The sequence below is a fragment of the Trichechus manatus genome, unplaced genomic scaffold (assembly GCF_000243295.1).
Source record: "Trichechus manatus latirostris isolate Lorelei unplaced genomic scaffold, TriManLat1.0 scaffold00009, whole genome shotgun sequence".
NCBI classification, from domain to species: domain Eukaryota; kingdom Metazoa; phylum Chordata; class Mammalia; order Sirenia; family Trichechidae; genus Trichechus; species Trichechus manatus.
Window position 1 is genome coordinate 17624668 of NW_004443945.1, and position 11883 is coordinate 17636550.

Below are 11883 nucleotides of genomic sequence, written 5' to 3' on the forward strand. Positions count from 1 at the left end.
GTTAGCAGTTTCTCAAGGACACAAAGAAATTCAAAATACACTACACTTATTCTCACTAAAAAAAAAGAAAAAGAAATAGACAAGAAAGGCATGTCTTTTTACTGAGCCAAGATTCAGAAGAATCCCAGTCTGCAAACCACAAGAATTCTTACTGTGTTTGAACCAAAAACACCAGCTAGATTGTTTTTCATTATCTCTTCTTACAGAATTTAATCAAAACACGTTACCTCTTGAAAAACACTTGATATTTGGCATTTTCATTTTAAAAAAAGGTTTGTGATAGGTTTGTCTGTTTATGATCCAATCCAATGAAAACTGTAGGGGAAAATAAGGAAATTACTCTCAAAAATGAATTCTTTACTATTTTATTGAATAATTTGTTCTCATTGGGTAAATTTCTTTAAAAATCGTTGTATAGTGCCTTAATCTAAAATTTATTTTATCTTGATCTCTGCAGTTCTTAACCATAAGCAAAATTTTCCTTATTTAGAATCATCCTTAGCAGTTTCTTCTCACCCTGCATTTCTAATAGGCAGTCAACTTGTGCTAATTCAACCTTCTCTACCCCTTTCCAGTTTGTCCCCTTCTCTCTGCTACTTCCTTACATCAGACTCTCATCATTTCTTGCCTTGATTACTATAATGACCTACTGATTAATCACCTTGTCTCTTGTCTTGACTCCCACCAATCTAACTACACTATTGCCATGCAAGTAATCTTTCTGAAAGACTAATAAGACCATGCCATTTCCTTGACTTAAAAGCCTTCAATGGCTCCTTTTTGAAATTCAGGTATAATAAGCCTTACCATGAAGTTGTTAAAAAGCCAGAACCCATTGCCGTTGAGTCAATTCCAACTCATAGTGACCCTATAGGACAGAGAAAAACTGCCCCCTAGGGTTTCCAAGGAGTGGCTGGTGGATTCAAACTGCTGACCTTTTGTTTAGCAGCTGTAGCTCTTAACCACTGCATTACCAGGGCTCCATGAAGTTGTTAGGAAGGTTAAATAAAACTCATTAAAATCCTCTATCAGGGACGGATTACCCAATAAGCAAGGTACACATGGGCTTACTTGTGTTTACTTACTAATCTGTAGTGAACCTATGTGAAATTGTTCACTACAGATTAGTAAGTAAACACAAGTAAACCTGTGCTTACCTTGCTTGCTGGTTAATCCATCCTGCCTGTTGTGGTGCTTAGCTCAGAACAGAGCCTCAATATATGTTGTTTCCCCTTTCCACAGAGAACCTGTGGGATTCAGGGTAGCTGCAGAGCTCTAGTGTAAGGACACCTAGGACTAGGACACTGGCACTGCTGGAAAACCAGGCTGAAAGGAGTAGGGGCCAAGAATCTCACCAAACTCAGCAGCCGTACTTTCCTGAATCCCCTTGAAATTAGGCACAAGGGTGGATAGGTCTAGCATCCAGTCCCATCAGTGTTCCGGAAAGAACTTTGCCTGATAAACTGTGCAAGCCAAGCCCATCTGTAACTAAGCTCTTGTAACCTTAGAGTAAGAAATCTATGTCTGTAAACCAGGGCTTTCTAACAAGTTCCCAGGCTATGCTAATGCTGCTGGTTAGGCATCAATTCTGAGAACCACTAGTGGAGCAGTGGTTCTCAAAATTTATTATACTTAAGAATCACCTGGGGATCTTGCTAAAATATAGATTCTGAATCAGTATATCTAGAGTGGAAATGCAAATTATCAGCAGGAATGTGAACTGGAACGAACTGGAAGCCCTGCTGTAAACACATTAATCTCTGCCTTTGTATTTTCTTGTTTTGGTTTGTTTTCTCTTTAATTTCCCAGTGAAGTTCCTTTTGACAGGCTTTATTTATTTTAATTTTTAAAATATTTTCTACCAGTATGTAGCTTGACTTTTCGTACTTTTAACAGGGTCTTTTGCAGAGCGAAAGTTTTTAATTTTGACCTGGATGGCATCCTGCTACCATTACTGAACATCTTTTTTTTTTTTTTTTAATTTTTTTTATTGTACTTTAGATGAAGGTTTACAGTGCAAACTAGTTTCTCATTAAACAGTTAATACACATATTGTTTTGTGACATTAGTTGCCAACCCCACGACATGTCAATACCCTCCCCCTTCTCAACCTTGGGTTTCCCGTTACCAACATTCCTGTCCCCTCCTGCCTTCTTGTCCTTGCCCCTGGGTTGGTGTGCCCATTTAGTCTTGTTTTGTTTTGTGGGCCTGTCTATGTCTGAAGGGTAAACTTCAGGAATCATTTCAGTACTGATCTATAAGGGTCCCTGGGTGCCATACTCAGAGTTTCTCCAATCTTTGTCAGACCAGTAAGCCTGGTTTTTTTTTTTTTTTTGCAAGTTAGAATTTTGTTTTACATTTTTCTCCAGCTCTGTTCAGGACCCTCTATTGTAATCCGTGTCAGAGCAGTTGGTGGTGGTAGCCGGGCACCATCTGGTTGTGCTGGACTCAGTCTGGTGGAGGCTGTGGTAATTGTGGTCCATTAGTCCTTTGGACTAATCTTTCCATTGTGTCTTTGGTTGTCTTCATCCTCCTTGCCCCAGACAGAGTGAGACCAGTGGAGTATCTTAGATGGCCACTCACAAGCTTTTAAGACCTCAGACAGTACTCACCAAAGTAGGATGTAGAACATTTTCTTTATAAACTACATATGCCAGTTGAGCTAGATGTTCCCCAAGACTGTGGTCCCCAGCCCTCAACCCAGTAATTTGGTCCCTCAGGGAGTTTGGATGTGTCTATAGAGCTTCCATGACCTTGCCTTGGTCAAGTTGTGCTGGCTTCCCCAGTATTGTGTACTGTCTTACCCTTCACCAAAGTTACCACTTATCTATTGTCTATTTAGTGTTTTTCCGTCCCAGCCCTGCCCTCCCTCGTAACCATCAAAGATATTTTTTGTCTGTATTAACCTTTTCATAAGTTTTTATAGTAGTGGCCTCATATAATATTTGTCTTTTGACAAGATTTAAGTTTTTCTTAAATGAACCAAGGGGAAGAGAGAGAGCACTAGTTGTTTGCACTTAGGCCAGTGTAGCTAGATAGAGCAGAAGAGTTCTAAGCATACCAGTGGGGCAGGGAAGTATCAGTGAGAGAGGCATGGGCAAACTTGTGGAGCTGGCTTAGTCAGACAAAATAGTAGAGTGGACACAGTTGGGATTGCTACCTTTGTTGCAAATACCTTTGTGTATTCCCTCACAGATCTGTTTTTCCTCATCTCTCAGTCTTCGGACAAGATAACCACAGAACAGAGCAGAGTAGGATCAATACGGTAAAAAGAGGGACAGTCTGAATTGATTTCATGATATTTCCTCCTTTTAAATTTACTTTGTTCCTTTCCTCAGCTTTTCTCTTTATGTTAAACTTGAAGTTTGTACTATAAACATAGTGTCCTAGCAGGTCCTCAGTGAGTGCAAATTCAGTTATTTGATCAGTTTTTTTCATGCTTCACTTTTGGTCAGATAGTTCTATTTGCCATATAGATTATCTCAAATATATATAGAAACAAATATATGGAAAAGAATTCCTTTATTAAATAAAATATCTATCAGCAGTAAACCAAAAACCAAACCCATTGCTGTTGAGTCGATTCCAACTCATAGTGACCCTATAGGACAGAGCAGAACTGCCCTACAGAGTTTCCAAGAAGCGCCTGGTGGATTTGAACTGCCAACCTTTTGGTTAGCAGCTGTAGCTCTTAACCACTACACCACCAGGGTTTCCAGTAAAGCATATCATCATCCCTGGGTGGGCTCGAACCATCAGCCTTTTGGTTAATAGCCAAACGCGCTAACCGACGGTACCACAGAAACACATCAGCAGTGGCATTTATATATAAAAGGCAGTTCTGTGAAGTTTAAGGATTAAGTTATCTATAGATGTCTTCTGGCAATGCAATAAACTTAAATCTTAACAGTTGTATCTTGCTCACCTTTAAAAATCTCTCAATCTTTTTACATTGTGAAAAGCAAAATAGGGCTTTGTAGTGATTTAGTGGCGATTTTGATGCAGCAGATACAAAGAAAATAAAATAACATTTTTAATAGAAAATAAAACTTGATAACTTTGTTGTTGTTGTTGTTTGTTTGATAAGGTAATTTATTAGAGGCAGGAGGCCAAGAAGGATGAGAAATAGTGCTTTTCTAAGTGATTTCATTGTCTGGATTTAGTTTGGCTTCACAGAATCTCACCTGGCTCATATATCATTACAGGTGTATCCCATCAACCACATCAAATCAGAATAATGTCCTACGTTTTTGTAAATGATTCTTCTCAGACTAACGTACCCTTGCTACAAGCCTGTATCGACGGAGACTTTAACTATTCCAAGCGGCTTTTGGAAAGTGGCTTTGACCCAAATATTCGTGACAGCAGGGGCAGAACAGGCCTTCACCTGGCAGCAGCCCGAGGGAATGTAGACATCTGCCAGTTGCTGCATAAGTTTGGTGCTGATCTTCTGGCCACAGAATATCAAGGAAACACGGCCCTTCATCTTTGTGGCCATGTGGATACTATTCAATTCTTAGTTTCCAATGGACTCAAAATTGATATTTGGTAAGTTCTCTGTGGTTTTTAAAGTCTAGTCTTTTCTTCCAATTAGTCTCCTAACCAATGATCTGATCTCAAAGTCTATTGATTTTGTTTCCTCATTGATCAATTATAATGAAAAGTTCTGAAATGCATTGAGGACATTGTAATCCTGTTAGAGGAGTTGAGGGAACAAGGGCTGACTGTAGATTTATGCTGAAGCAATATACTTTTTTCTATGAAAATAGTGACCTGTTTCTGCTACTGATTAATTATGTAGTATGAGAAAAAGACATCAGGAACTAACATCGGTTGAAAATCTTAAGGGCTGGGCACTGTGTTTACTTATGTTAGCTCATTTAATCCTCAGAATAGACGCTCTTGCAGAAAGTGTTCTCTTCATTTTACAGATGAGATAGCTGAGATAAAAAGGGTAAATGACTTGATAGAGGTCACACAGCTTGTAAGTGACAGCTGGAATTTAAACCTAGTTTCACCTGACTCCAAAGCTTGTGTGTCTGTCATATTCCATGCTAGCTTCGTAGTCTCTCTGGGCCTCAGAGTCCTTTCTGTACTAAAGAATTTAAGGAAGTCATGTTTTTTGTTTGCCTTAATGACACCGTGTGTAGAGTGAGAAAGCTGTCAATATACCTTTAAAACTGAGCTTGACCTTTAAATTATGTTTATATATTGCCCTAATTTTATAGGTGCTCTAATGTACCTGAATCTGCGTTAATATGATAATGGTTCTATTACTACAGGACAAAATGTGGTGGGCATTGACTGTAGGATTCATTCTGATTTGGGTTCTTTCTTATTGTTGGTGTTTGTGTTGGCTTGTCTGAGTAGCTTGTAGGGTTCATACTGCTAAATAAATAGTGAATTGTATGCAACTTCTAAGCCAGATACTGGCTTTGCACATCACTCTGATATAGGATCATTTGGTTGAGACTTTTTTCAAGCTCTTCCTGCTACCTCCCATTTATAACTGAAGATTTGGGAGGTTTGAGAAGTTCTTTTAAAAAAAGAAAACAAAGCCATCTCTTAAAAAGAATTTAAGTATTCTCTCTTTTCCTTTGAGAGGTATGTTGAAAATAACCAAAGCAGCTTATCTGGCTATCTTTTTTTTTTTTTTTCCTTCAAATTCTTAGACTTTTTTTTTTTTAATATACACTTCTTCCCACAAAATGTAAATGTCAGATATGAATGAGTCTAAGATTTGACTTTTCAATAAATTTCTGTGAAGATGCTCTATTTTTTTTTTAATTTACTATGACTTATCCACTCTTCTGCCTATATATCCCCTTTCTCCCAGAAGGAAAAAAAATATAGACTAATTCAAATTCAGGTTCTGGCTTGACCACTGGCTTTGCTCTAGGATTTAATTCTGAGTTAGTCGAGACCATTCCTTGCTCCCTGAGCTCTTCATAAATGGGTCCTAACAACTGCTATTTTTATGAATTTTTATAGCAATCATCAAGGTGCTACACCCTTAGTTCTGGCAAAGCGCAGAGGAGTGAATAAAGATGTCATCCGATTGCTGGAATCTCTGGAAGAACAGGAGGTAAAAGGATTTAACAGAGGAACCCACTCGAAACTGGAGACCATGCAGACAGCTGAGAGTGAAAGGTACTTGAGAGATAATTTATAGAGCAAGTCACTTTTTCAGTACGTGGCTCATTTGTGGTGACTTTGTGAGGTTTATTATTCATTTGCTGTCAAGTGCAGAGCGTTGATGCTTTCTTTGAACTTTATATAAGTTCTTATGGCTACAAGTTACATTTGGGAAACTATTAACAGAAAGTGCTAAGTGCCACATGCACGTAGTGTGCAAGGAAGCTTGCTGTATTGACAATACAAGGAGAGGAGGTCATTAAGAGCTGAGCATGAGGGGAGGAAACACAAGTTTGAGAATTTTAAGTGCACAAAAAGCACAGGTCACAAAAAGAACGTAATTTCAAAAAAGGAAGGTGAAAGATACGGAAGGCCAAGAACTTGGACAGTATTAGAAAAGACCAAAAAGGTAGTTTTTAAGAGTAGAGAGATGGCGTACTAACAAAAAAATAAGACAGGATTTAAAGGGGAGAAACACACATACAGTTCAGTAATGTAAAAGCAGCTTTCATATGAGGTGGGAACAAATGAAATTTGGGCTCTTATAAGTAGTTAAAGCTAAGTTCTGGTGACTGACCAGGTCTCTACATTTCTTAGTTGAGAAGTAGTTGCAAACACAGTTCAGAAAGCTCTAAAGGTAGCAAACTATCTTGCCTCCTTGCCTCACTGGCTCCACAGGTATCAGAAGGCCACACTTACTTGCACTAGCAGGTAGTTTGGTTGACCTCCATGGAGTTTTAGTCTTCCAGATCATACAAGTGAGGAGAGAGGGATGTTGAGCCTACTATAATCTCTTCCCAAAATTTTCAGTGGAATATGGATAGAACAAATAAGGGCCCATATCAACAACTGACCCGGTAGCTGATTGACCAGGACTTGGATTTAGGATCGCGTGGATCATTGTTATGAGTCAGAATCAACTTGATGGCAGTGGGTTTGGTTTAGTAGATCATTGTTGGAATCACTGTTTCTGTGAGTTCTAAATGAAAACATCTCTCTTTTTCATAGCTTACCCTTCAATTGATTCTTTGTACCTATGATTGCTTTTCTTCTTCTTTATGTGCTGACTGGTGTGTTCTTTGGGGACCATTAAGTCCATTCTCAAGCTTAGATCTGTTTTGTGTAGATACTTTCAGAGTGCATATTACTGTGTAAAAGAAATTAAAGAACTTTTCTTCTAGAAGAGTGAGTGGTCCTCATGATTTGTCACCGAAAGCTGACAAGTAGACCAAATAGAGCAAGAAATCAAAGCTGTATAATAGTGCAGAATAATCCCTTTCCTGTACATGTAAGTGAAACATTCCTCATATACTTTATACCTGTTAACCTGTGGGATGCAGTTAATTCTGTGAAATTTGTGTCCTCTTCCATCAGTCATGTAGAGCTTGAAGTGTTTATTTAGAGCTTTCTGGAGAATCTTATCTAATTTTTCTCTCTTGAAACTGGTTTAGGATCACAGTGAGAGAGGACTCTCAGGAGGGCGGGCGGCAGGGAGCAATGCCCTTCTCCTGAAAGTTCAGGGCTACCGACTGGACAGCCAGGATAGCCAAATGGGAAAGGATTTGGCAACACTAATCCCATGTAGCTTTGGTCTGCTGACATTCACATTCTTTCAGGGTAGACGTAGCACTTGTAGTAAGATAAACAAAAACAAAAGGCCCACATAGTCCTTCCAAATTCTAATTTGAAGATGCATTTGCAGGCCCCTTTTCTCTTACCTGTATACTCAGGATCAACAGAATGCCATGTGCACTTTAGTAACATTGCATTACCTGTATTATTTGTTAAAGATTATGTTCCTCCAAAATAACTTGAAATTCATTTTCATCATGAAAACTCTCCAAGAATGTGTTTTTTGTTGGCGTACTTTTAGAATCTTTATTTTCTTAATAGCCAGTTCCTTGACACCTCTTTATCAGAAATGGACTTTTAACTTTTATTTTGTCTCATTTGTGATTATTTATTAACTAAGAATTGACTAGTCACTTACGTAGCTCAGGATGAAATATTTACTTCTTCTGCTTTCACATACCTGCTCTTTGACTTCAGTATGAGAGTTTGTACTATTTACAGCATTGTATAAAGCTGGTTCTTCCCCCAAGAATGAATTATTAATATTAATACTTCCTGGGTGTCTTAGTCATCTAGTGCTACCATAATAGAAATACCACAAGTGGATGGTTTTAACAAAGAGAAGTTTATTTCCTCACAGTCAAAGTAGGCTAAAAGTCCAAATTCAGGGCGTCAGCTCCAGGGGAAGGTTTTTTCCTCTCTGTCGGCCTTCTTCTCTCCGGTGTTCCCCCAGACTAGGAGCTTCTCTGCACAGGGACCCCGGTCCAAAGGACACGCTCTGCTCCCGGCACTGCTTTCTTGATGGTGTGAGGTCCCCCGGTCTCACTGCTCACTTCTGTCCTTCATATCTCAAGAGATTGCCTCAGGACACAATCCAGTCTTGTAGATCAGGTCCTGCCTTACTAACACAACTGCCATCCATCCTCCCTCATTAACATCATAGAGGCAGGATTTACAACACATAGGGAAATCACACAGTACCAGGAATCATGGCCCAGCCAAACTGATACACACATTTTTGGGGGGACATAATTCAAACCATGACACTGGGTTTTGTACCTTACTCCTGGCCCTCAGTGTCATGGTGAAGTGCAGTTAGTTGAAACTTAGATTTTAAAAAAGCAACATCCTTAGTCACTAGGAAAATGCAAATTAAAACCATAATGGAATACCACCTCACACCTACGAGGATGGCTATAATAAAAGATACAACATAATAACAAGTTTTGGCAAGAATATAGAGAAATTGGAACCTTCATACGTTGCAGGTGGAATGTAAAATGGCACAGCTACTTTGAAAAACAGTTTGGCGTTACTCAAAAAGATGAACATAAAGTTACCATTTGATCTAACAATGCCATTCCTAGGTATATGCCTAAGAGAATTGAAAACAAGTATTCACACAAAAAGTAGAAACAATGTAAAAGTCCATCAGCTGATGGATGGATAAACAAAATGTGGTCCATACATACAGGAGAATATTGTTTAGCCATAAAAGGGAATGAGGTACTGATACATGCTACAACATGGATGAACCTTGAAAACATTATGCTGAGTGAAAGAAGTCAGTCACAAAAGGGCCACAAATTACATAATTCCATTTATATGATATGTCCAGAATAGGTAAATCCATAGAGACAGAAAGTAGATTAGTGGTTGCCAGGAGCTAGGAGGAGTATGGAATGGGGGTGACTCCTAATGGTTACGGAGTTTCTTATCGGAGGTGATAAATGTTCTGGAATTGGATAGTAGTGATTGTTGTACAGCTTTGTGAATACTGAAAACCACAGAATTGTACACTTTAAGAGGCTGAATTTTATGGTATATGAATTGTATCTCAATTTTTAAAAAATGAAAAAAAGCTTAAAGGGATTGACTGGCACGTGGCATTACGGCATAGCTGTGTGATAATAAACCTTTTCTAAGCAGAAGGTGAAACAAGGTTTTGGAATGTATACTACAGTATTTTCCATTTCCTTTAAGGTTTTAGTATCTGAGATTCCCCTGGCCAAATTAGGCAGCACCTGCTAAACCAAAACCCATTGCTACCACTTCTGACTCATGGTAATCCGATGTCTTACAGAGAACTGCTCCATAGGGTTTACTTGGCTGTAATCTTAACGGAAGCAGATCACTAGGCCTTTCTTCCATAGTACTTCTGAGTGAGTTTGAATCACCAACCTTAGGTTAGTAGTTGAGCACAAACTGTTTGCACCACCTAGGGACCTCAGATTTTAATAGCCGAGACATAATGTTACTAAATCAAGTTGATGAAAAATACTTCCCCACTCCCATATATTATCCTAAGTTTAATGTAGTTTCCTTTTTTTAGGTATGGGATGATAAAGACAGTGTAGATGACACATGTAAAAAAAAAAATACACACACCATTATGTGCTAGAGTCGGGTTTTCCGTGGACATAGAAAACATTTCATTGGAAAACCTAATTCTGAATGAAGTCTCCATAGAAAATCCTGATTTGCAGACCTTCATGAGCTTCTAGAGAATGTTCAACTTAATTCTCATTTTATACCTAACATCTTTGAGTATGAGGGAACGTCAGCTCGGACATAGTCAATAAATTTCACATAGGCCAAAATAAACCTGTCCTAAACTTCATTTATTTATGATTTAACTTATTTAGGGCTTCTCAAAGTTCCAATCTTACTTTTGAACTTAAGTTTTCTTAGATTTGTGTGTTGTTGTAGATTCCCACTGAAAATGTCTTCTTTTATTCAGGGAGTAAACATCTTTTACTATAAAAAGAGTGTGGATATCAAACAGACTGGCCCATTAGAAAGTGAGCTTCCCCTGACTGGGATCACAACAGAGGGTCCCAGACAGAGCTGGAGAACAATGTAGAACAAAATTCTAACTCGCAAAAAAAGACCATACTTACTGGCCTGACAGAGACTGGAGAAACCCCGAGAGTAAGGCCCCCAGACACCCTTTTAGCTCAGTAATGAAGTCACTCCCAGGGTTCACCCTTCAGCCAAAGATTAAACAGCCCCATAAAACAAAATGAGACTAATGGGGCACAACAGTCTGGGGACAAGGACTGGAAGGCAGGAGGGGACAGGAAAGCTGGTAATAGGGAACCCAAGGTTGAGAAGGGACAGTGTTGACGTGTTGTGGGGTTGTTAACCATTGTCATAAAACAATATGTGTACTAACTGTTTAATGAGAAACTATTTGTTCTGTAAATCTTCATCTAAAGTACAATAAAAAAAAAAATGTTTTTTTTAAAAAAAAAAGAAGGTGAGCTTCCCATGAGTAGGAAAGGCTGAAGGATCTCTGGTTAGCAGTACCAAGAAGGTTAAAAAACCGCCAATTCTGCGTGTACTCACAGTTCATGGTGAACTGGACTCTAAGACATTGCTGTTTTGATTCTTCTGTGCCCAGATGGTTGGAAGAATATGAAGAGAAGGGGTTTAGGAAGGATAGTAATGGCCTTAAATAAGCAACACATAGTTGATACATAAGAATTATGGTCATTGTGGCTTTAGTCTAAATGATACCCTGTTATTGGGCCCGCAAGTTACGAGATAACTGTTGGTGCTAATCCCCAGAGCTTTCACTTCATCGCAGTGTGGCCTTCCAAATACCAAAGTCAAATGTACTATTTTCTGCTTGTGGTGGTCATATTTCTCATTGATACAGTTCTGAAAACCAGAATCCATGTTTTCATGCTAGTTTGTACTGCCTTTTTTTCAGCTTGACTCAATCCTTATGCAGAAGAGAAATTAAACTTATTCTGTATTGTACAAGATGGAACTAAAACCAGTGGAAGAAAACTTAAGGAAAAATTGTGAATGACTAGACCAGTCTGGACATTCAACAGACTGAGAAGTGAGCTTCCATTAGTGGAAGATTACAGTTAAAGAAGGAATTCCTTCATTGGTCAGATTATTATACTGAATTAATAAAAAGTTCCTTTTAAGATTCAAATACTATATAAAAGTGATTTTTAGATTTACTGTCTTTGCTTACTTCCATTGACATGATTTTTCTCAAATCTTCATTTTGAATTCTTCTAAATTTAAAATAACCAACACATATTCTGGTTTAGTATCTGATGGAAGCAACTCATTTGACATGTTTCAAGATTTCTGCTTGGGACCTCTTTATTAGAAGAGGATGGTTAACATTGAGTCTGCTAGATACTAAACCAAGGA

The 11883-nt window shown here is 38.5% G+C and overlaps 1 protein-coding gene across 7 annotated transcripts in view; it reads left to right on the top strand.

Moving 5' to 3' along the window:
- ANKRD46 (ankyrin repeat domain 46) overlaps positions 1 to 11883 on the top strand; it is a 59939-nt gene that overhangs the window by 21622 nt on the left and 26434 nt on the right. For 5 of the 7 annotated variants that reach the window (XM_023726036.1, XM_004370730.2, XM_023726031.1 and 2 more), the window contains 2 exons: positions 4206 to 4548; positions 5992 to 6150. In XM_023726036.1, coding sequence (XP_023581804.1) covers positions 4238 to 4548; positions 5992 to 6150 — 470 coding nt within the window. In that variant the 5' untranslated portion in view covers positions 4206 to 4237. Of the gene's footprint in view, positions 1 to 3195; positions 3266 to 4205; positions 4549 to 5991; positions 6151 to 11883 lie in introns of all 7 variants that reach the window. The other 2 variants (XM_023726034.1, XM_023726035.1) reach the window with 1 other exon arrangement.